General features: G+C 32.2%; 2 protein-coding genes across 8 annotated transcripts in view; one reads left to right on the top strand and one right to left on the bottom strand.

Moving 5' to 3' along the window:
• Nucleotides 1-10785, bottom strand: part of LOC143046333 (solute carrier family 38 member 10-like) — a 113863-nt gene extending 103078 nt beyond the window's left edge. Inside the window, exons 1-3 of the mRNA XM_076219440.1 lie at nt 10654-10785; nt 4187-4298; nt 2189-2306 (exon numbers count right to left, since the gene is read on the bottom strand). Of these exons, the coding sequence (XP_076075555.1) occupies nt 2189-2306; nt 4187-4279 (211 nt within the window). The 5' untranslated portion in view covers nt 4280-4298; nt 10654-10785. The remainder of the gene's footprint in view (nt 1-2188; nt 2307-4186; nt 4299-10653) is intronic.
• The window catches only part of LOC143046334 (methyltransferase-like protein 22), a 32921-nt gene extending 6346 nt beyond the window's left edge, over nt 1-26575 (top strand). Inside the window, exons 1-10 of one of the 7 annotated variants that reach the window (XM_076219445.1) lie at nt 10770-10829; nt 12022-12123; nt 19187-19594; nt 20643-20683; nt 21141-21285; nt 21963-22079; nt 22806-22892; nt 23920-24019; nt 24413-24575; nt 25995-26575. In XM_076219445.1, the coding sequence (XP_076075560.1) occupies nt 12051-12123; nt 19187-19594; nt 20643-20683; nt 21141-21285; nt 21963-22079; nt 22806-22892; nt 23920-24019; nt 24413-24575; nt 25995-26039 (1179 nt within the window). In that variant the 5' untranslated portion in view covers nt 10770-10829; nt 12022-12050 and the 3' untranslated portion in view covers nt 26040-26575. Of the gene's footprint in view, nt 1-10769; nt 11022-12021; nt 12124-19186; nt 19595-20642; nt 20684-21140; nt 21286-21962; nt 22080-22805; nt 22893-23919; nt 24020-24412; nt 24576-25994 lie in introns of those variants that run through there. The other 6 variants (XM_076219442.1, XM_076219447.1, XM_076219444.1 and 3 more) reach the window with 6 other exon arrangements.
• Nucleotides 26576-26953: the final 378 nt, after the last annotated feature.

Below are 26953 nucleotides of genomic sequence, written 5' to 3'. Positions count from 1 at the left end.
TAAGAAACGTCACCAGAACTGAAATTCTGGATACAGGTACTCAAACTGTTGAAGAAGGAAGACAGCAATTCATTTTCTGAGGAGTGGGATGGATATTTAGAAATATCTCATGTTCCAGAGACAGGTACTCTACTAGACAAGATTCATTTTCTGAGGAGTGGGATGGATATTTAGAAATATCTCAAGTTCCAGAGACAGGTACTCTACTAGACAAGATTCATTTTCTGAGGAGTGGGATGGATATTTAGAAATATCTCATGTTCCAGAGACAGGTACTCTACTAGACAAGATTCATTTTCTGAGGAGTGGGATGGATATTTAGAAATATCTCATGTTCCAGAGACAGGTACTCTACTAGACAAGATTCATTTTCTGAGGAGTGGGATGGATATTTAGAAATATCTCATGTTCCAGAGACAGGTACTCTACTAGACAAGATTCATTTTCTGAGGAGTGGGATGGATATTTAGAAATATCTCATGTTCCAGAGACAGGTACTCTACTAGACAAGATTCATTTTCTGAGGAGTGGGATGGATATTTAGAAATATCTCATGTTCCAGAGACAGGTACTCTACTAGACAAGATTCATTTTCTGAGGAGTGGGATGGATATTTAGAAATATCTCATGTTCCAGAGACAGGTACTCTACTAGACAAGATTCATTTTCTGAGGAGTGGGATGGATATTTAGAAATATCTCATGTTCCAGAGACAGGTACTCTACTAGACAAGATTCATTTTCTGAGGAGTGGGATGGATATTTAGAAATATCTCATGTTCCAGAGACAGGTACTCTACTAGACAAGATTCATTTTCTAAGGAGTGGGATGGCTATTTAGAAATATCTCATGTTCAAGAGACAGGTACTCTACTAGACAAGACTGAAGAAAGGGAAACGAAGAGGAATTCTGATACTGTGTTAATCGACAAAACAAGGAAGAATTCTGATACTGTGTTAATCGACAAAACAAGGAAGTATACAGAATCAGTGTTATCAGATGATTTAATTGATTCTTCAACTGAGATTCAAGATCAACCAGTTGGTAGGAAGACAACTCGTTCATCAGCAGGAAAGCATTCAAACCTGTATAAATTGCTGAAATCTGTGTTGAACCATAATAAAGTTCATACTCAGGAAAATTCTGTGTTTTGTGAAAATAAGTCTGAATATCAAAATGTGTTGGTGAAATCTGAAAAATGTGATCAACAAGTTAGCAATTTAGTAAATTTCGAGGAGTTGGGACAAGCAATGGCCGCACTAGGAGAAAGTCTAGGGAAATCACTGGGACAGAATCTTAAAGCAGTTTGGTTAAAAAACAATCACTTTAACAATTAAGATTTGAACACTGTTTTGTACACTTACATTTTAGATTTTATTTTCAAATTGTATTCATATGATGTTTTTATATATCGGAAAAAATACGAGAAAAAAAGTAATATAAAGAAAAATGTAAGAAAAGATTTTGATAATTTTTTATTGAATTGTTGAGGGCAACAATTTGGAAACAAGGAAGATTTGTAGCATGAGAGATTGAGATTTTGATAATTTTTTTAGATTGAATTGTTTCCCTTTGTATAGTTATTGGAATTAATTTGGAAATTATTTTTACTCTAAAATAATTATTATTTAGTGATTAAGATATTCAAAGAATATATAAAAAGAAGATAAAGATAAAAATAAATAGATTTCAATTTTATTGTAAAAAGAGATTTTTGATACTCTCGTAGGTTAAAGTTGACTGCAATTGCAAGAGATTGACATTTAATTTTGTCATTCACTGACCAAGTTTTTTGGGAACACAATGTGACATGTGTAATTGGAAACAGAATTGTGAACATTCAAATATTATGTTATAAGATTATTGTGATCAGCTATGATTGTCAGAAATATTGATAAAGATTGTGATTATCTGCAATGAGACGTCTACTCTCACCTTACTTAGGACGTTGCCTAAATTTATATAAATTGAAACTAGAAGATTTTTAATGTGAAATTTTTATAACAGAAGAAATAGTTGTGATATTATGATGATATATATATATATATGGAGAATTTAATAAACTATGATGAATTTTTATACATCTTAATTCATAATTCGCCTGTGTACATATTATAAATATAAATACTAAATCAAGAAGTAAATCCAACAAATCAAAAACACCTTCAATATAATGTAAATGACTTACCTAAGTATCCATACGATCTTTTTTTAGAAGACAAACCTGCCTTCATCAACATCTGACATGAGGATAATGTTAGCCAGGAGCAGAAAAATAATAAAATAGTTCCTAAGACAATGCCACACTGAAAAATAATAAATAATTCACAAGATAATGTTATCCATGAGTAGAAAAATAACAAAAATAGTTCCTAAGACAATGCCACACTGAAAAATAATAAATAATTCACAAGATAATGTTATCCATGAGCAAAAAAATAATAAAATAGTTCCTAAGACAATTCCATGCTGAAAAATAATAAAAAATTCACAAGATAATGTTAGCCATGAGCAAAAAAATAATAAAATAGTTCCTAAGACAATGCCACACTGAAAAATATTAAATAATACCCAGGATAATGTTAGCAATGAGCAGAAAAATAACAAATAGTTCCTAAGACAATGCCACACTGAAAAATACTAAATAATACCCAAGATAATGTTAGCCATGAGCAGAAAAATAACAAATAGTTCCTAAGACAATGCCACACTGAAAAATACTAATTAATTCCCAGGATATTGTTACCCATGAGCAGAAAAATAACAAATAGTTCCTAAGACAATGCCACACTGAAAAATACTAATTAATTCCCAGGATATTGTTAGCCATGAGCAGAAAAATAACAAATAGTTCCTAAGACAATGCCACACTGAAAAATACTAATTAATTCCCAGGATATTGTTAGCCATGAGCAGAAAAATAACAAATAGTTCCTAAGACAATGCCACACTGAAAAATACTAATTAATTCCCAGGATATTGTTACCCATGAGCAGAAAAATAACAAATAGTTCCTAAGACAATGCCACACTGAAATATAATAATTAATACCCAGGATATTGTTAGCCATGAGCAGAAAAATAACAAATAGTTCCTAAGACAATGCCACACTGAAATATAATAATTAATACCCAGGATATTGTTAGCCATGAGCAGAAAAATAACAAATAGTTCCTAAGACAATGCCACACTGAAATATAATAATTAATACCCAGAATATTGCACACTGAAATATAATGATAACACACAATAAATCATTAAGATATACAGTTATACCACAATGAAAAATAAAACATGTCATATGATTCCCTGGATAATCCCACATTTATATATAGTTCCTGTGATGATACCCCACTGTGCCACTGAAAGGTGCCACACAAACAATTCACTCACTAACACTTGAAAGCCCACATCTGACAACAAATAGTGTTTTTGGTGTTGTTCATTTCTTAAACAAGCACATGATAGTTACTATTTCTGATTGAAAATTTTTTTTTTTTTAATTTTGAGCCAAAATTTACCTATCCTTAAAATTACATCACAATTTTAGGGTAGATGTGCTGAATAGACTGCTAATATGCAAGGATATTGTCCTGAATTAACCTCAGGGGAAAAGTCTGAAATGAACTGAACGGAGCAAGACTTAATAATCTATTGGTCAGACTTTTCAGATGATGCTAAGATCAAAACGACCATTTCAGACGAAAATTAATATACTTGCTATAAGGGACGACATCAAAAGTTCAATGAAGGATAAAAAACTTAATTCAAATAGTTTTTTCACTGACCTCCTACCCCCCCCCCCCCCCCTATTAACTTAATTTGGGAAAAATTGATTGACCCATATGGATATATGTAAAAATCAATGTTGGATAACCAAATCTTGCAGCAGTTCAAACCCCCACCCCCAAAACTATTTGAATTAAGTTTTTTATCTTACATTGATCTTTTGATGTCGTCCCTAACCCCTAGTCATTTTACCCAATAAATACCCTCTGGCTCTTTTCCCGTATCAATACCCCTCTGGCCTGTTAGCTTATCAATACCCCTCTGGCCTTTTCAATCAGTATGGCACTGGACCTTTCACCATATTGAGCTTATGTCTTTCAAAATACATGCATTTATCAACTTCAAAAACTACAACTAAAGACACAAACAGAAAATTTTGGTTTGTTTTTAATTTTACCTCTTTATAACAAAATGGCATGGCTAACACTGTTACACCTATAATACTGTTACTAAGGTTCAGAATGTGTGGTATGTGACTATCTTCTGACATGATGGTTAGAGTCTGTTGTCTGAAAAGAGCAAAAATAAATGTTAAATTGTGTTATGATAGATTGCTGAAAACTTTTTGTTGCTCATCCTTAAATACATGTATGCGGAGTTATTATATTTATTTTTATAATACTATTGCATTATAACAGATAATGTTTAAATGTTCTTCAGGATAAAATTTTAGAGCAGTAGTGATAAAGGGGAAGTTTAAAGTTCAATGGTTAAATGTTTAGAATAATAGAATTGAGCTTAATCTATGTAATTGATTTATTAGTTACTGACAACTATCCTTTGACATGTTGTCTGCTCTATGGTCGGGTTGTTGTCTCTTTGGCACATTCTCCATTTACATTCTCAATTTTAAAGCAATTGAAAAAGTTATGCTAATACAGAACTTTTATTATGTTTAGATGAAAACATTTCAACTTTAGATGCGTTTGCCTCAAAAATGCATAACTTAATCAGTCAAATATTATACAGATGTATAAAGATGATAAAAGAAATCAATGCATCAAAAGCAAAGTTGAACAGTTGTGATCTCAACAGTGAACTAAAATATTGTTAATTTATATGTGCACTTATCCAGGAAGGACATCATTTCGTTTGAATATCAGTTAAAGGACATCCAAACCAAAGGTGTTTTTTTTTTCACTCTACATGTACAAAATGTATATAAATATCATTTTTTTGCAATAATATCTGTATGAATCTTTGATATATATACTTATTGTATTCATGTGGTGAACTGAAGTTTTGTTTTCGTTGTTTCCTAATCATTATTCAGACCAAAATAATAATAATGAGCCATCATGTGTTTATATTGTGACGTTTTTGACAGATAGCAGTGCCTAAATCTTTATTGATATTGTCTATATTTTGTTGAAATATTATTTAGCTAATCTGGTGAATACTTTATGTATAATGGAGACTTCATGTTTTAACTTTTTTTAAATACAATTTATTGTTTTGTCTATATTTCTGCCAACCATACTTTGTATTATTTTATTCAAGCAGTAAATGTGTGTATTTTATTTCATTATTACCTATGTATTGTTTAATCGTTTTAATATTGTATGTTCCAGAATGACAGAAAACATGTGTTTTCTAATCTACAGCTCTTGATTAATTGTACGTTACTTTCACTTTTTTTACCGGAAGTCACGAGTATTTTATAAATATAGTGACAATAGAAATCGTATAATTTGTAGACTGTCCTGAACATGTTGTAGTTATATTTTTGTATGTTTGTCAAAATAGGGATAAAGGTTAGAGTGTTTTATGTTTTTAGTTTAGGTAGAAGGAAGTTTTATTTAAATTAGAGTAATAACTTCTTATGAACTATTTTTGCACCGACGTTGTGCACCTTTTCACAGTAATAGGGCTGTAATGACGTCATTTGATTAGACGTTAAGTGAAAAGATATTTACCTTATTGGGAAGTTTCCTCATTTGGTCACTAATTTTACCCATATTTGGAATTTCTCTCACGCGAGATAACAACACTAGCGTAAGATTTATAGTATTTTACATCAGTTCCAGCTTGTCCCTACCACCAGCTAGCAGCTTAATTTACATGTCTCATAAATTTCAGGGTACAGTTTTTCTAACATGTCTAAAGCAGCAGTTTATGTTCCTGAATTTTGCATTATATGCAGTTCATTTAATACACCTTATCGCTAATCCCGGCAGCTTGAACTTTTGACGCATACAACAATCACTTTTCCATTGTGGCGTCAGATATTTTGTTTCATGATGTCAAAATTTTACGGGAACCTGTGTGATTTCCAGTAATGGCGGACTAATAGCGATAAGGTGTATTGTTCCAGTTTCCAGTCAAGTTTTAACGGAGGCAGAAATTTAATAGTTTTCTTGTTTTCTTTATACATATAAGTTTTGAGAATAAAGTTTTATATTGAATATCAATTTTAAATAGGAGAAAGGTGCCTAAAGTCAGCAAAAGTGTGTTTGTTTCAAATAGTGGGGTTGCTATTTTTATAATAAAGAAAGAGGGTTACGAAATTGTGACTTATTTATTTGAGTAGTATTTTACATGTATTTATATGGAGAGTTGCTGATAAATCTGAGTTTCTTGAATGTTGATTTTTGGTGTAGCTGTTTTAGAGTATTATCTGTTCGTCTAATCTATACAGATGAATGCTGCTTTAAGAGATTTAAAGCTGTTAATTCGTGTTCCAGTTGTTATTAATATACACCTTATCGCTATTTGTCCGCCATTAATGGATATCACACAGGTTCCCTTAAAATTTTGACATCATAAAACAAAATATCTGACGCCACAGTGGAAAAGTGATTGTTGTATGCGTCAAAAGTTCAAGCGGCCGGGTCAGCCGGGATTAGCGATAAGGTGTATTATGTCTGGTGAATAAAACTTTTTATACACTTGAAGCAATTTCGTGTTTACATTCAGACCTCAACGTAAATTCTAATGTGATATTCTACTGCATTAAATATAAAAATACAACCCGTCTAACACACACACACACACATTAAAAGGAGACTGCGCCGACCTAGAAACTAGATTTATGTGACATGCAGTATATAGCAGCAGTATTACTAGTCATTATTTTGAGCGTACATATTTCCTGTTCAATTCTTTTGGTTCGTTGTTGGTGTCTGTCTGGTCTGGTGGTTGGTTTGGTTGGTTAGAAAGGTTCACATCGGTTAGCGAACACGTTACAATATTAATGGTTTGGTGAAGTGACACCCCATTCAAATCCCTCTCATATTATTTTTTTATTAAAGTTGTATATACATTTAATAAAGCGCAGCCACTTTTAATGATAATCAATAGAACAACAGTGTCAAAAATACATGTAGTAATAATTTTATCATGTAAAACAACTGTAAGAAGGAGTCTTTCTATCATAGAAAAATCAGGGAGTGGAACACCTTGCCCAACTGTACTAATGAGTCCTGAATCTTTCAAGGCTCAAATTTGTCATTAAATTTAAATGACGTATTTTTAATCGCACTGTACAAAATGTATATATATATAAATCTGTTGTAGAGTTGTCACTGGTTCAGACATACTTATAAATATAATTATTTTCTGTGACTGTATCTTACATTAACATGATTAATTTGTAGGATTCTTTACTATAGATAATTTAGCTGATCTGTAAAAATATCATCTCCATGCCTTATATATCATGTACTATAGTACAACGCTAGATTAAAACTGACATGGAAAGGTAACACCTGGCCACTGAAAGCTTCATTTTTATGAAGCCCAGGTGGTCGTGTGGTCTAGCGGGACGGCTACAGTGCAGGCGATTTGGTGTCACGATATCTCAGTAGCATGGGTTCGAATCCCGGCGAGGGAAGAACAAAAAATTTGCGAAAGCAAATTTACAGATCTAACATTGTTGGGTTGATGTTTAGACGAGTTGTATATATATTAATTGAACCATTTTTTGTTTATCAAATTTCAAAAACAATTCTCATGCGCAAAATGTTGCTGATTACCAGATCAAAAATGCAGAAATCGATGGGTCTCGGTGAAAACTGTTAAAATATGGAACTAGAGGCTCTAAAGAGCCTGTGTCGCTCACCTTGGTCTATGTGCATATTAAACAAAGAACACAAATGGATTCATGACAAAATTGTATTTTGGTGATGGTGATGTGTTTGAAGTTCTTACTTTACTGAACATTCTTGCTTCTTACAATTATATCTATAATGAACTTTGCCCATTAGTAACAGAGAAAAATTTTTGTAAAAAATTTACATAAATTTACCAAATTAATGAAAATTGTTAAAAATTGACTATAAAGGGCAATAACTCCTTAAGGGGTCAATTGACCATTTAGGTCATGTGGACTTATTTGTAGATCCTACTTTGATGAACATTATCGCTGTTTACAGTTTATCGCTATCTATAATAGTATTCAAGATAATAACCAAAAACAGCAAAATTTCTTTAAAAATTACCAATTGGCGGGCAGCAACCCAATAACCGGTTGTCCTATTCATTTGAATATTTCAGGGCAGATATATATTGACTTGATTAACAATTTAACTCCTTGTCAGTTTTCCTCTAAATGATTTGGGTTTCAGAGTTATAGGCAAAAAACTACATTTTACCCCTGTTCTATTTTTAGCCGTGGTGGCCATCTTGGTTGGATGGCCAGGTCATCGGACACATTTTTCAAACAAGGTACCTCAAAGATGACTGTGGCCAGGTTTGAATTAATTTGGCCCAGTAGTTTCAGAGGAGAAGATTTTTGTAAAAGATAACTAAGATTTACGAAAAATGGTTAAAAATTGACTATAAAGGGCAATAACTCCTAAAGGGGTCAACTGACCATTTCGGTCATGTTGACTTATTTGTAAATCTTACTTTGATGAACATTATTGCTGTTTACAGTTGATCTCTATCTATAATAATATTCAAGATAATAACCAAAAACAGCAAAATTTCCTCAAAATTACCAATTCAGGGGCAGCAACCCAACAACAGGTTGACCGATTCATCTGAAAATTTCAGGGCAGATAGATCTTGACCTGACAAACATTTTTACTCCATGTCAGAGTTCCTCTAAATGTTTTGGTTTTTGAGTTATAAGCCATAAACTGCATTTTACCCCTATGTTCTATTTTTAGCCGTGGCGGCCATCTTGGTTGGTTGACCAGGTCACGCCACACATTTTTTAAACTAGATACCCCAAAGATAATTGTGGCCAACTTTGGATTAATTTGGCCCATTAGTTTCAGAGGAGAAGATTTTTGTAAAAGATTACTTAGATTTATGAAAAATGGTTAAAAATTGACTATAAAGGGCAATAACTCCTTAAGGGGTCAACTGACCATTTTGGTCATGTTGACTTATTTGTAAATCTAACTTTGCTGAACATTATTCCTGTTTACAGTTTATCTCTATCTATAATAATATTCAAGATAATAACCAAAAACGGCAAAAATTTCCTCAAAATTACCAATTCAGGGGCAGCAACCCAACAACAGGTTGACCGATTCATCTGAAAATTTCAGGGCAGATAGATCTTGACCTGATAAACATTTTTACCCCACATCAGATTTCCTCTAAATGCTTTGGTTTTTGAGTTATAAGCCAAAAACTGCATTTTACCCCTATGTTCTATTTTTAGCCGTGGCGGCCATCTTGATTGGTTGACCGGGTCACGCCACACATTTTTTAAACTAGATACCCCAAAGATAATTGTGGCCAAGTTTGGATTAATTTGGCCCAGTAGTTTCAGAGGAGAAGATTTTTGTAAAAGATTACTTATATTTATGAAAAATGGTTAAAAATTGACTATAAAGGGCAATAACTCCTAAAGGGGTCAACTGACCATTTCGGTCATGTTGACTTATTTGTAAATCTAACTTTGCCGAACATTATTGCTGTTTACAGTTTATCTCTATCTATAATAATATTCAAGATAATAACCAAAAACAGCAAAATTTCCTCAAAATGACCAATTCAGGGGCAGCAACCCAACAACGGGTTGACCGATTCATCTGAAAATTTCAGGGCAGATAGATCTTGACCTGATAAACATATTTACCCCATGTCAGATTTCCTCTAAATGCTTTGGTTTTTGAGTTATAAGCCAAAAACTGCATTTTACCCCTATGTTCTATTTTTAGCCGTGGCGGCCATCTTGGTTGGTTGACCGGGTCACGCCACACATTTTTAAAACTAGATACCCTAATGATGATTGTGGCCAAGTTTGGTTCAATTTGGCCCAGTAGTTTCAGAGGAGAAGATTTTTGTAAAAGTTAACGACGACGGACGACGGACGACAGACGACGGACGACGACGGACGCCGGACGCAAAGTGATGGGAAAAGCTCACTTGGCCCGAAGGGCCAAGTGAGCTAAAAATAAAGGTTGGCAGGTAGGTGAAACTTACATAAATGAAAAGATAAATGAAATATGAACAGATTGATGCCCGATTTATATAATTCCAAGGCCCTCAATAGACACCAGAAGCCACGAAGTAGCGCATCTATTTTGGGTCGGCAAATATCCACTTTTTGATATGGGACGAGCTCTGATGTCCCACGGCCCCAGCTTGTCTGGCAAAACAGCCGTTGGGACGTCAGAGTAATCTCGGACTACTTTGTCCCCTGACCAGGAACAATTCAACATTTATAGATATAATGTTTCAGCATTGACACAGAATCACAAAAGTAGTAGACGTCTACATGTATATGTATTTTGTTGTCTTAGACAGGAGTGTGTTTTTTTGGTTTTTTGTTTTTTATCAAATTACAAAAATAAGAGATTTATTTATCATGCTATGTCAAACTGGCATGTTTGTCGGTTAAAAGCTCATTAGATCTATAGTATGCCTATAATTGTTTCAACCTGATAAATTATCAGAGTAAATTACCGATATAAGCAAAGTTTTCTTGTTGTCTGCTTCGAGGAAACGTGTAAATTCTGTTTCTCATAAACGCTTGTATTAGCGTCTTTTACAACTGTTTAAAGCGCACAATGATTCAGACGGAGAATATTAGTTTTAGAAACAATCCGGATAGAAACGTAATTGTCAAGCGGAAAAACACTGTAAACAAATAATTTATAAACTACATGTCATCAGGAACATATTAACGTTAGATATACTGTTCCCAGATGTCATGTTTGCATGTTCAACCGAAAAATAACCAAAACAAAAAAGGATGTGATGTAAGATCCCTTTCCAAGTTTTTACAGCATTTGGAGGTTGAAGTAGTTGATTTTAACACATGTGACTGTAAAGTAATTTATATGTATTTATATATATAATATTTATTAATGTCATAAAGTTGTCATATGTTTAAACATGTATGATGAAATTAAAATTTGGTTTGGCGTCATGGTATTTAACATTATCATTCTTTACGACAGACAAAAATAGTAGTCCAAATAATTATGATACATATGTATCTTTAAAGACATATATATATATTTTTGCTTTGACACTTGATTTGACACCACACAGTCTGAGGATTCTACTTCGTCAAAATTATCTCCCCATTACGCCATTTCATTTTTACAATCGTAGAAATTAAAGCCATTGTATGGATGACGCACTGCCAATTTTGCTCTTGAAAACCGATAAATTTATCCACATAGCACCATTACGATCCTTATATGTCAGTTGTATTTTTTTAGAATTTTTTCTTGAGTCACATAATGGAAGGGCAGACACAAAAATTACTGAACTAATAGATTGATATGTTCTCCGTCTGTGGTAAAAATAATTATTTAAATCGGAGATTATGCATTTTCTACATCCAACTTGATAGATACCCATGTCGTCGACTTGATATTTAATTGTTCTGCATTATTATGTAATAGATAAATTGAAAATTTATGCAAATGGTGTTTTTAAAATAAAACACTTCGTAATTGAGAAGAAAATTGCCGTTTTATTTTTTTGTTTCTATAATAAACATTACAGTAAGCATTTATCGCCTTCTCTAACAAAGAGCTTTGATTCTGTTGTTCTATTTCAACTGGGTTTACGCCTGCGCAGGAAAGCCTCAAAGCAAAAAAAAATATGATCCTTCCGAGACATCATAATTCATTGGACAAAATAGCTCAAAGTTTGACTGTAATGACATAATTTTAATTGGTAATAAAACATATATACTGTGGATTCATTATTATTCCTTGGATACCAATTTTCGTGGATTTCCTGGGTACAGGTGTTTTGCCCCTACATAATAAAACTAAAAAAAACAGTGAAAGCAACCAATATTTGTTTATATTTTAGTAACCTGATGTGATCAATGAAGATTAATAATGCAGAAAGATGAGTTAGTACTTTCAGATGTACATCTACAGGTCCAAAGTAACCAGTCAAAAGGCTACAATAGTAAGTTACTACTCCATATTCAATTGTTGAACATTTTAAAAATCTATGTTATCATTTAGTTAGTAACAAAGATGATGGTATTAAATTGTACCTTTAAATGTTCATCTGATGGTACAAAATTATCAGTTCAAAGATGACAGCAGTATACTAGTATTATTTATATTTGTCTATCTTGCACTTACAAGTATCTCCTTATTTAGCTCGTATTACCTTATTAAAAAATAGCAAAGCTTCTATCATAAGTATATCATTGATCAAGATTGAACATCAGAATTTAAAAATGGTTATGGTTAATGTAGACTTTTGCATTTCTGTATTAAGATTCAAATTCATTGCTTGTTTGTTAAATGCCTTGCACAAGTGTATCCATTTACTGTTTATGACAGTGCTGTATGACACCGTCTATGAAGTGCAGTCACTGATATTGATATTGATTATGAAATATAGGTGGATCATTTTTTGTCTCGCCTTGACAGAGTAAAAAAGCGAGACATAGGTATGCTGTTTCAGGCTGGCGGCGGTGTCAACAATGTATAAGTTTTTGATTAGGTCAAGTGGTAGGTCAATGATATTTGGTATGCAGCTGTATAAGCATTGGCACATCTCATTTCCATGGAGATTATTTGGCCCTGTTCCCTCAGCCATGGTCTATAAGCTTCAAAACATTTGCCTTTTTATGCCCCACCTATGATAGTAGAGGGGCATTATGTTTTCTGGTCTGTGCCTCCTTTCGTCCGTCCGTCTGTGCATCCGTCCGTCTGTGCGTCCGTTTGTCCGTTTGCGTCCGTTCGCTTCAGGTTAAAGTTTTTGGTCAAGGTAGTTTTTGAAGAAGTTGAAGTCTAATCAACTTGAAACTTAGTACACATGTTCCCTATGATATGATCTTTCTAATTTTAATTCCAAATTAAAGTTTTGACCCCAATTTCACGGTCCACTGAACATAGAAAATGATAGTGCAAGTGGGGCATCCGTGTACTTGGGACACATTCTTGTTTTACATGTATTAGTTTGTGATTAGGTCAGTTTATGAGGAACCACAAGTGGTAGGTCAATAATATTTAGTATGCAGTTGTATAAGCATTGGCATATCTCATTTCCATGGAGATGATTTGGCTCCGCCCCCTTAGTCATGGTCTATTGACTTTGAAAATTTTTGTAAGTTATGTATTAATTTGTTATTAGGTCAGTTCAAGGGAAACCATTAGTGGTGGGCCAATGTTAATTGGTATTCAGTTGTATAAGCATTGGCACATCTCATTTCCATGCATAATATTTGGCCTTGACCCTCAGTCATAGTCTAATGACTTTGAAACCTATCTTAGTTTACATGTATTAGTTTGTGATTAGATCAGTTTAAGATGAACTGCTAATTTAATGTTAAATCAATTATATTTGGTATGCAAATTTGCCAGTATTGTTTCCACAGAGATTATATAGCCCCACCCCCTCTTCATGCTTCATTGACTTTTAAAACTTTTACATAGTTTACAAGTTTACAAGTTAAGTTTTGTATTTAGATTTGGAAACGACTTATAACATAAATCAACGGTATGTGATATGTAGTTGTATTAGCATTATCTCATTTACATTGAGATTGTTTAGCCATGTAACCCAGTCATGGTTCATTGGCTTTAAATGTTTGTATAACTTGTGTAAGATGTTACGTTATTGCTATTTTGATTTCAACATTTCAAGTTTGCATTATCAAAATTACAAAAAGGTGATACATATCTCTGTGATAACAGTTTATTTACAGATAGAGTTATCTCCCATCATATGACAAAGTTAGAAAATTGATTTAAACCAAACGAAATTTGGTATTTGTTCAAACAATGCAAATAATGCATTAGATCAACAATTGTTTATTCAAATACACTTTCATTGTCAATCTGTCTAATAATTTATATAGACAGACAGACAGACAGACAGAATATTTTATTATAGTGTCACATACCAATACAGAACAATATCATACATCATAATATTAGTATAAAAATACAAATAAAAATTTACATCGAAGTTAAAATATCGGTATCCAGCCATGACTGACTTATGAGACACTTTTGCTTTAAAACTTATTCTAACATTAATTACAAATGAATAAAAATAACCTTTTAAATTACATTAAAAATAACAAAAAAACAACCTGTTATACACAATATTTTCTGCGATTAAACATAAAATATAAGGATTTTGCTAAAAAGGGTTGTATACAGTCATGTGACATCAGAAAAATAAATTTGTCGTCATGATTAAAATCGTAAAAATTTGGGTTAATAGCACTTGCTTTTAAAAATAGACCATATCGCAGATCTGAATAAAATTCACAATGCATTAAAAAATGTTTTTCGTCTTCTACACAATCAACTGTACAATATTTACATTTTCTGTCATTAAGAAGAGTTTTTGGCTTGGTGTAACGACCTGTCTCTATAGCTAAAGGTAGAGACCCACTTCTAAAATTAGATAAAATACGTGTATGTTGTCTATCATTTACATTTTTGAGATATGAACTTGTTTCTAATACATTTTTATAAAGTCTATAAGTACATAACTTGTTACCATTTGGTTCATTTCTATCTTGATACAATTTTTCAACCCATTCTTGTTTTTCAATTTCATACAATTTTGTTTTAATATCATACATTTTATGTCTGTTGGAATATTGGCTATCAATGATATCATATATACCAAGTTTTATATGAGCTATTGCAAAACATTTCTTGTCCCACGATCGAGAAATATTCATACCCCACATATGGACCTTGTGTGTAATTCTATAGTCATACGTATATCGTACTCTCAAAAATAGACGGTACGTTTCTAACAGTTCGGCTGATTTTGTTGTTTTAAAACCCATATCACCTAAAACCGCTATATTTGAAGCATTTGATGAACTACCCATAAAAAGTCTACATGCCTTGTTCTGAATTGTTTGAACTTCTCTCCAGTTGTTGTGTCCCCATAATCCGGCTCCATGTAATAGCACGAGTTCAATAAGAGTTTTATAAAGTTTTGTATAAACATCAAATGACATCCCTCCACATGATAAAAATTTAGTGTATACTGCAGAAAGCGCCCGGCTTGCAGATTTTGTTATCTCTCGGATCGTATATTTGTGTTCCATAAATTCGTTTATATGTAATCCTAAATATCTGTACGCATTGTCAAAGCTAATAGGCATATCACCACATTTAAAATTGAAGTCTGATCTCGGAGCCTTTTTGTTACGAAAATGTATAATTTTGGTTTTGGTCTCATTTAAAGTCATTCTCCATTTCATACACCAAGAATGAATACAGTTTAACATATTTTGAAGACTCTTTTCGTCTGGGGCGATAAGTGCAATATCATCAGCATATAGCAAAATTGAAACATTCAAATCATCAATGTCAACACTAATATTTAGAGCACGTATGTCTTCAGCTAGGTCATTCACATAAATAGAAAATAATGAAGGCGACATTTTACAGCCTTGTTTCACACCAAAATCAACAGGAAAAATATCAGTCAAATAATGTCCTAGTTTCACTGCGCTTTTAGTAGCATCATATAAAGATTGTATAGCCTTTAGAAATAACCCATTTATGCCTATACTCATTAATTTATGCCACAACATATCACGGTTCACATTGTCAAATGCCCTCTTTGCATCTATGAAACAAACAAATGTGTCTTTCTTTTTAAGTTTCCTGTTCTTTATAATTGATTGTAACACATAGAGATGATCTAAGCAACTTCTGTTTTTTCGGAAACCGTTTTGTTCTTCCGCTAAAATGTCATTTTGTTCGAGCCAAAAATTAAGTCTTTTATTTAATATATCTGCATATATTTTGCATGGTATGGATATAATTGAAATGGGACGGTATTCTAACGGGTTCAACGGATCCATTTTAGGTTTCGGAATTGGAGTAATTATACTTGTGAGCCATTCTTCCGGCACTTGTCCTTCGGTAAAACAGAATTTAACTAGTTTATGTAACAAGTCAATGCAATTTTCATTCCGCAATATTTCACTTGGTATTTCGTCTATACCAATGGCTTTACCTAGCTTTGCTTTATACACTGCATCCTTAACTTCTTCTCTACTAATTTCAAGGTTTAAGCCACTAACATCGATATCTTTTCTGTAGTTGTTTTCATTTCGCACTTTGTTTTTGATATCTGCTAGAAACGTATCATCATAAGTATTGCACGAGTCGACGCTATTGAATGCCGATTCATACTCTGTTTTCCACCTTTCAAGCACGATATCAGTGTCATTTGTTATTTCACCGTTTTCCGTTCGAACCTGATATATACGTTGCGTTTTACGTTCATTTGCTAGCCCTAGCTTCCCTATAGATTTCCAGAAATCTTTCGTATTATGTCCCTCGAGATAATGTAACTGGTTTTGCTGTTCTATTTGATACCTACGTTTTGATTTCCTGTTAAATGTATCAAAGTTTTTCCATCTTTGCACGTATATACTGCGTAGCGTCGATTTACTGTTCGTTTTGCAACTCGTCCATTCCTTTTCAGCCTTGCATGCTTTATCCCATAAATCTTGAAGCACTTCATTCCAGTATGGCTTTCGGTTATTTTTATGATGACGTTTATTTGGAATATTTTGCTTTTGTTCTTTACAAGTAAGTTCAATTTCTGTAACCAATAAATTTTTAAGTTCTGTAAAGGCCGAATCAACGTCACGTCGCCGATCTAAAGCATGTTCTAATCTTAAAATAGTATCTTGTAAAAGTTTTTGCATAGGCTCATCTGAAAAAAGTTCGTTTCGTAAACCATCATATCTAAACCTTCTCGGCGCTTTTAATCGTTCATTTTCAATTAATTGTTCAACTGTATCGGTGTTTTCGGCATATGTTGATATCGTGCATTCTAACAATGAATGATCCGGAATAGATTCGTAACCAGCTAAATCGAATCGAGATATAATATTTGACATTGTATGAACTTGGAAATCTATGACATCATTTATTTGGTCATGTGGGGTAAGAATATAATCTACCACTGATTTTCCTTTCGAGGAAATATTTGTATAATCTTGTTTACCAATACGACCATTTAACATACATAAATTACAATCTACTAGAAATTCAATAAGCATTTCCCCATTTCTATTTAAAACATCATCAATGACATCTCTTATTTGCACATCATCAACACCTTCAATAAAATCTTGCATATCACCACATCGAGCATTAAAGTCACCACATAGATATAGTTTACCAATATTTTGATACATATATACCTGCTCTAGTAATTTGGTAAAAAATAAAAAAGAGTCATTATACACAGAATTTCCAGGGGGTAAGTAACAAATACATATACAAAAAACATCTTCGTTATTACTAAATTTCAACCACATTATATCTTGTATATCGTCATTTAAAATCTCTACCTTAAAATCTTTTAAAACATCATTTTTTATTAATACTGCTACCCCACCCGACCTCTCCGGGAATTTACATTTTTTGAATCTCTATTTCTAGAAAAACATTTATACCCTTCAATTTCAAGGTTTTCTTTACTCCTCAAAAAAGTTTCACATAGACATAAAATATCAAAATCAAAGTTATATAATATCAGTTTTTTCAAACTATCATTGTCATTCTGGCGTGTTGACCATCCACGAACGTTCCAGACACCAAGCCGTAAATCCTAATATCCGCGACGCGTGCCTCGTCCTCCTCTACCACGAGTGTCCCTTCCACGTACTGTTCTCCATTCGTTCCTATCATTTCTTTCTGATTGTTCGTGTGTACGTTCAGTTTCATTACGTCGATGTGTGTTTCCTTTGTTCTTTATTTTCCCATTCACAAACACAAAGTCTTTGTCTCGTCCCATACCCTTGAGAATCGCCATCATATTTGTTTGATTTACTTGTGCTTCCCTCGTAAGTTCGTCCTCTATGTACACTCTGTTATATTCCCGTGTCTGTCTAAGCTTTATCTTGTTTTTCATAATTTTCTCTTTCTGTTCGGATGTTTCTACTGTCGCTACCACTACACCAGGATTTCATCCTCTACTTTCTTTCCTCTCAGCCGAAATAACTTTCACATCATGGATACGCAGACCATCTCTTATTATAGCGCATACTCGATTTTTGGTAATAGCAGGGTCTGTTTTCTCTGCCTCGCTTTCACTTAGCATCTTGATAACAATGTTTGTGTCGTTTCGCGATTGATTGTTACTTACAGCTCCTGCATAACCCTTGCGTTTCACTTGCTCATTAACATCACTTTTCAAATTTTAAAAGTCAACTCTCAGTTTATTTACAATGCCATCAATTCTTTTATTTACAGTATTTACTTCTGTTTTAAATTCGTCCTTCACTTTGTTGACCTCTTTGCTTATTTTAGTGTCAATCATTTTTGTTATATTTTCAACAATATTCTTGGCAAAGTCTTTCTCTAAATCGTCTATGCGTTCAAAAACTCTATCATTTAAGCTTTTCACCTCGGTGGCTAGATCGTACATCAACGATTTAAGTTCATGAAATTCTGAGTCTTTTTTCACTCGTTTTTTTCTTTCAGTATCATCATTTTGTACATTTTCAGATCTAGGTCTTTTAAGTGTGTTTTCACGTGTTTCACCTGCATGCTCTTGATTGTTTTTGTGTTTAGTACTGTCTATTTGTATGCTATTTGTTATTACCTCTCTGTGTGTTTGATGACTGTCATGTCCAGTTTGGTCCTCCATATTTCCGTCTTATTTCGAATTCACAGAAAGTTCTCAATGTACAAATTTCAGTAATTATCTATACTTCAGTGGAAATGTTTATCTCTAGAAATACTAAATTCACTATATAGTTCAGTAATACACTCCACAAATCACTATTTAACTGCTAAAAACTGATTTTTTTTGGGAGCTCAATCGTCGAAATGAAAACATAAGTGGTAATCTCACCATCAGAATCTATGACATAGTTTTATCAAAGAACTAGACTGATTGTGTACTGCTATTTTACAATCTAAGATCATGGCTGTATACAGTCAATCTACCTTTAACCTTAATTAGATTTTTTTACCTGAACTCAACTCTACCAAATTTATTTGTGTTATAGTTTCTAGATTTTACTACTCTGAAGATCCATATACAAAGAAAAAGAAACAGGTTAGTGCAAAAACAACTGAAGATGGAAATTTACATAGATCAAAACTTGTCAATGGTTCACTGACTGATATGATACAAGGTATAGATAAACAGGCTGAAGTTACAACTAAAGATGGAACAGAAGATAAAGATAATACTGAAATGGACAGAGATATTGGAGGAATAGAAATATATAAGGATGATAAATGTATTGGTGAAGTGAAGACAGATAAAGATGTTTGTGGAGTGAAGAAAGACAAAGACATTTGTGAAGTGAAGAAAAATAAAGATGTTTGTAAAGTGAAGAAAGACTCTGATGGAGATGTTGAAGTACAAAGAAGAAAGAGAAAAATAGAAGATCTTTCTGTAATTACAATTGGTAAAAAAAACCATTTTAATGCAATTTATAATATAAAAATTTAAAATGCTTTTTTTGTGAAAAAAAATGTAAAATTTGCTATAGGGAGGTCTTTATATTACTATTAAGGGGTCTTTTTTTTTAAATATAGGATATCACTTTTTTCTATAACTAAACTTTATCCTATTTTAATAGAAAAATAAAATTAAAAATATGGGGTCACTGTTCATTTTAGTTCACAATCTGCCTTTGAAAGTAGCATGCATTTTTGTTAAGGTATTTTTTTCTGTTGAACGAATAAAAGAAAAAAAGGTAATATTGAAATAAAAAAAGAACTTTATTACAGAAATCACTTAACTTTTATAATAGTTTAAGTACAGCTTATTAAAAAAAAAATAATACAAAATGTAGGTCAGCGATGAGTTAAAAAGATATTTCAAGTTTTATGCAAAAAAAGGGCATCTTTTTTTCCCAAAGGGAGATAATTTGCAGCTTTTTCAATGATAAAAACTTTTAAAAGTCATCTGGGGCCAAAACATATTAATTTTTTGGGATGATTTTTGTACCATATCATAAAGTAACAGCTAATAGTGTAATAGATAAAATTTGTTATGAAAAAAGTGTTTAAATTTTTGCTGAATTTTTTGTACCCTCGAGCCTCCTTAACCTGTTCCTGTTAGTATTTGTTGTAAGATATAAATCCACTGATACCCAACTTAAATTCATGCATTTACGTAAAACTACTTATCTGAAATTAATCTTAAACATTGCATTGCATTTAAAACATATATTTGTTCCACCTACCAGAAGGAAGTTGCACTAAAAAGTTTGTTAAGTCAGTAATTTTACTGAATTTTTAATATTTGTGTATTTTAGATTATTTTTTGCAATATATAAGAACCAATCTTATGCAAACCATGAAGACATCATGGAATTTAAACTTTTAATGTGACAAAAATATTGAGCATAATTCCAATTTTCATTATCATTTAACCTTTTCATTTAGAATTAGGAAAAGTCTGTATGACTACAAAGTGTTATTGACTATGCTAGTCTCTTTTATTTTCAGCACATAAAATGGAAACCACTTTGGGGAATGTTGGGCAACAGGTAAACATATACAAATTAAAGACAATTATGGGTTTACTAATCAATTAGACAGCAACCCAAAAAACACCAATAACCAAAAGACTTTTGGAGGTTAACGTACAGTTTTCAACAACAGAAAGGTATTTGAGATAGTCTAGAAAACAATTTCAGGGATTTGGCATAAACTTAATTATCTCCCCTTATCTAAGTTAAATTATTCTAGTATGAAAAGTAAAATATATACCTATCTCAGCAGTTGTGTATTTTTTTAAAACACCCTACTAGTTGATATTAATTATAGGGAGGTGAGTTGATAAGACAGTAGCCCAACAATGCTTAACTTGAAATAGACAATCATATATGACATTCAACAATTGACAAGGACTGATTACTTACACAAGCTGTAAATCACTCAAATAGTCATTATTAAAGAAATGGTTAGATAGCATTTTGTTAACATTTAACTCAATTCTTACAGATATGGTTAGCAAGCTTGTTGATGGCAGATTTTATTATTTCCCACAAAGAAGAGTTCCAAGGGAAGAGAATATTAGATTTAGGGGCTGGTGTTGGTCTTACTAGTGTTGTTGCTGCTATGTATGCTGATCATATAATATCTACAGGTGAAATATATTATAATAGAGACAAGAAATAAAATGTGGGTATTTGCCTTAATGGAATTGTCATCCAATCTATTTTGATTCATGAAAAATGTCCCAAAGTGAATTCAGACAACATTTATTGTGATCAGATTTCTAGGCAAATATTGTTCTTTGTATTTATCTGTAAAATCCTGCAACTTTTGTCGCAGAAAGCTTGACATATGGATAGTGATCAAGCAGCGGTGTAAGCTAACTTCTAAAAAGCTGTATATTTTAAAAGGTGGGAGACCTGCATGTTACATACTTTGTATATAGATGCCTTGTGTTGTGAAGTGTCAGTCTGTCAAATGTCCATTTTCCTTGACCTCATTTCATGGTTTATTGATCAATGTTAAGTTTTCTTAGTTAAGCCTGGTTCTTTAAAACTATAAGCAATATAACTATAGTTGGTGTATTGAATGATTTTAAGGTGTATATGTATTTCTGGTTTAGTTTATATGAGTCAGTCACCTGATTATATATTACAGGGTTCAAGGTTTTTTCCTAGAGGTCATTTGATTGCTGATTGCTTAAATTTTAAAAGATGAGAAATTTTGTAGATAATATTCTTTGATTAATATTTTTCTACATTCTAAAACATACATCGTAGTACATTTACAAAACAGTTAATGCATTGTAATTTCAATTTATAATTCCAGATATAGGGAAGGACATTAAAGAACTAGCACAACACAACCTGGATCAAAACAATATAAAAGATGTCACAAACTTTTCTGTGGAAGAATTTGATTGGTTTGAAAATAAGTATACTGCAGGTAAAACTATTATAAGTATTATCATATCAGATCAGTTTACGTCGTAACTACAATCCCCTTCCCTTTCATGAATGTGACCTACCAAATTAGACAATTTACCAGATTTGTTATCACATAAGCAACACGATGGGTGCCACATGTGGAGCATGATCTGCTTACCATTCCGGAGCACCTGAGATCACCCCTAGTTTTGTGGTGGGGTTCGTGTCGTTTATTCTTAAGTTTTCTATGTTGTGTCGTGTGTGCTGTTGTTTGTTTGTCTTTTTCATTATTGGCCATGGCGTTGTCAGTTTGTTTTAAATTTATGAGTTTGACTGTCCCTTTGGTATCTTTCGTCCCTCTTTTACATCTCAATCTGTTATTTAGAATATTGGAATTGTAAAGAGGGTTTTAAAAGGGAATAAATGGATACAAATTTGAAATAGATGGTTTTACGGTGAAGAATATTTTTTAGCTTGAATTAGGTAATTTTTATCTATTCATGCAATAAATTACGGATTAGTTTAGCAAAAACAGTAACCCTTTATCACTTAATTTTCCCCTTTTAATTTACAGGATCAGAATAGAATAAACCATTCATGAAAAAAAGGAAAATACAAATGTTTATTTTTAAGTATATGAAAAACAATGTACTCTGTGTATAAAAAAATGCATCTAAGAATAAAGGATTGTATGTTTCAAAAGGAATTGATTCAAAAAATCAAAAGTTTTCCATATTGTTTTTAGTAGATAAAACTGATGAAGTAAAGTTAAAGATGGACCATGAAGTAGAGAGTGACATTGATTCCTGTGACATTATTATATCAGCTGATGGTAAGATCTTTTATTTTAGATCAAAGGAGAATTTTAAATTTTTGAAAGTGGGCATAATTCAATAACTAATTATACTATGTAATTGGATGTACAAACTCATGGAAAAACTTTCAAAAATATAAAATTATAATTTTTGAGTTATAATATCTATATGTTGGTGGATTACCCCAAAAAAGTGAGGTCCAAGAAGAAAGCTACTAATGTATCAAATATATTGTGTTTATTTTCAAAAGGATTGCCATTTATAAAACATTGTTGGACATCTGGCAATAATTTTTTTTACTACTGTGAAAGTACTTTTATTCGTGGGGAACCAATTTTCATGGTATTCCTGGATGACTTTATCCAAGAATTTAATTGTCCAACGAAATATAATAATTGTTGTCCAAATCAAGACATGAAAAAATCCCCATGTAGGTTTGACTATTGATAATATCTAGAGAATACATTGAATCATCAGATTTACCAAATGCACTATGAACTACAACAGCAGACAGGATTGTACCCATTTAATCTTTAAAAACCTAAATTGCACAACATTTGACCTTTTAATTCTCATATAAAATATAGTTGTTCGATGAAACTCAGATTTCCAGTGATGATGACTGCTATGATAAAGTGTTCATTTTATATTCTCATAATTCTCGTACGGAAAATAAGAATTTCATGGTGGGCTTGCTTTTGATAAGAAAAAAGAATTTATAATTTTAAGTCAATTTCTGGCATTTGTTTATGTAACTGTTTTCTTCAATATGACCTAATTAACACCTTTGATGGTCTTTAATCTGCTGATCACTGGATCTCCGGCTAATTATTGTTATCACTATGATTAACACAGGTGCAACAATTTAAATGTTTACTATGCAATTTCCTTCAATCGAGATCTGGTGGTTTAAATTCTTAACTCTATTTTTTTTTAGAAAACTAAAATCCACGAATTAAAGAACTTAAGAACATGTAACTTTTGCTCAAACCACGAAAATTGATACCCACAAATTAAAGTAATTTCACATTATTTCTTTTTCAGTTATATATGATAACAACATTACTGACGCCTTATTCAGAACTGTTTATGGTCTAATGGTATACACATCCATAAATACTTGGTACATTTCCACAGAGAAAAGGTAATTTTTGTTTTTCTGTATTTTTCAGTGTACCCTCACTTTATACACCTGGCGCAGTATAATTGATACCATTAGTGTTGTTCTTTCTACTTGGTCCATACCTTTCACTGGTGAACCATAAGTTCCAGAGGATATCACATAAAAATACAAACATTGTTGTATTGTACATTCAATGTTGTACTTATAAGTTATCATACTTTCCATATCTGGTCACTGACATGATTTTGTTATTCACATTTTTTTCACATTGCTGAATTTAACAATTTTCCCCTTTTTAACTGATGAGAAATTAGAGTAATTATGGTATATTTGACCAATCTTAATTAATTGTTTCATTACATTGTAATTTGTTACTGATTTGTGATTCAACTGTTCTTTCCTTCTTTGTTTTAGATATGTTTTTACATTACAAGATTTAGACATAGCTTGTCCAGCTTACCAGCACTTCAGAGAATGTTTGACCCAGTTACAAGACATGTCTGACCATGCTCAGTTTACCATATCATGTGAAGAGGAAATTTCACAATGTTTCCAGTATAACAGGACTAAAGAACTAGTAAGTTCTATGTATGAGAAGATGTAGTTTTTATGCTTTCACATTTTACCCCAAGTGTTTTGGCATATACTATATTTATATCACTATGCATGAGCAGCTTTGTCATGTTAGAGACAACTGAAATATCCATAACTGTCAAGTTTTTTATGGCCAGTATGATCCTTCCAACCTTTGCTAGTAGTAATATAGTAGTCAGTTTGTAAATCCATCAGTGCACTCTGGGTTAGTATATTATACCATGATTTTAATATGACGTCCTTCTAAGGCTTTGAGTACACACCCGTGGTAAATATGAATATATTATTTGGGCTGTTCCGATCGTTCTCCCACTTCATATGTTTTTATGAATGAGCTTCCCGACATCATAGAATGATGATGTCATAATATAATCATCACAACAAGAAAATGTAAACAAACGATGCTAAAATGTGTTATAAACCAATTTTTTTTATACATATAAGATATGTAAGTAAACTTATCATTTAACCTATCTAAATATGTTATTGTAAATAGTTTAAGCATGTCACTAATTCAGTTTGATCCGTTCCTTTATGTCAATTTAATAGTACGTTTATTTATGGGAACGGCAAATATTTGCCTTCACCTAGCTATATATAGAGCCCTTTGATCCAAAAGAATTGCTGTATTTGTCCTAATAGAATAGAAATAACTTTTGGGGCTTGAATTTTCACTGATTTTACCACGGCTGATATTTTACTCCTCGCTAACGCTCGTGGTAAAATGAAATGGGGCTTGAATTATTTCTTAATCAATCAGATTGTACCTGCTGTTAACCCTTAATAGATCTTAATACTGTGAGTAAAGTATCTCATATTAGTATTACCCATAAGAAATTTTGTTGTGAATGAGGATGGAATTCCAGATAAAAGGTTAAGGTCATAGATTTGTTTAAACATTACACAGTCATGTTTTGTGAATCTTGTCCATTTGTTATTTTTAGTAATGCATCTAGAGTTCAATTTTGTCCTTATTAGTTGTTTTCCACTACTAGAAGTTGTTTTATTATCTTTAGGTTCTAGATAGATAGTGAAATATCTATGTATGATAATGATTGAGCTATTGAATTTTTATGCCCCACCTACGATAGTAGAGGGGCATTATGTTTTCTGGTCTGTGCGTCCGTTCGTTCGTCCGTTCGTCTGTCCGTCTGTCCTGCTTCAGGTTAAAGTTTTTGGTCAAGGTAGTTTTTGATGAAGCTGAAGTCCAATCAACTTGAAACTTAGTACACATGTTCCCTATGATATTATCTTTCTAATTTTAATGCCTAATTATATTTTTTATCTGTTTTCACGGTCCATTGAACATGGAAAATGATAGTGCGAGTGGGGCATCCGTTTACTTTGGACACATTCTTGTTATGTTCAGTTTTAACAATAATGTCATTATTTATTTTTTCAGGAGCTTTGGAAAGTTACAATACAAAGGCATAGTACTACAAAATGATCAGTTACCCATGACCTGTCTATACAAGAGAATAAATAGCCATACCAAATAGATTGTCAGTACAAAATGATAGTCTGCTGGCATATATAGGAAATAAACCATGACCTGCCTATACAGGAGAATGAAAAGCTTTATAAATACTTATTGACAGTCTGTTGGCATAAGAAAAATAATCATCAAGAGACACAGAGTGCTAGAATAATTTTGAGCTTTGTAAATGATTACCTATTGAGAGAAAGCACAAGGAGTAATTTAATATTAAGCTGTGTTTTGTATGAGGATCAATATTATCATTCAGCAAACAGGACATACAGAGGTGAAAGAGAAAGCGTAGTGAATAAATTTCAGAAGAAATTTAAATATACTGTTTACTATCTCCTTTTTGTAAAATAAAAAAAGACCTGTAGAAGACATTGTTAAAATATAAAAACTTCATCATGTATGCCTGATCAAATACTATGTTACATCTGTACTTTAAGGTATTTATTTTAAAGAAACAGATTTTTTAAAGAAATAAATTTGAGTATTGAACAGTTGTTTCTTGCAATGGTATTTTTTAGTTTTAACATACTAATAGAGACTCAACATTTAGGACGGACACATATATAATGTGGCAATATAAAACATTTTTGTTAGCACTCAAGCCAGGGACAGTGGTGTACCTGCACAATAAAAGAACAAACTGCTACAAACCCTTGACAGGAATGTGTCATCTGTATGTAATTATGATAGTAAAAGGCAAATGTTAAAATTAAAACAGATAGTGTGCTTCTTTTAGCAGAAGATATATATCTGCAGATACAGAATAGCAATACTTTCAACATGTAAATAATGCCTAATATTTAGAGTTAGTGAACCATGACTGATCGTACAGGGACAGTTAATTTCACTGGAAATAAGATATGTACATACTA

This window comes from Mytilus galloprovincialis, chromosome 9 (genome assembly GCF_965363235.1).
Source record: "Mytilus galloprovincialis chromosome 9, xbMytGall1.hap1.1, whole genome shotgun sequence".
NCBI lineage: Eukaryota > Metazoa > Mollusca > Bivalvia > Mytilida > Mytilidae > Mytilus > Mytilus galloprovincialis.
This window is presented reverse-complemented; position numbering and strand designations above follow the sequence as displayed.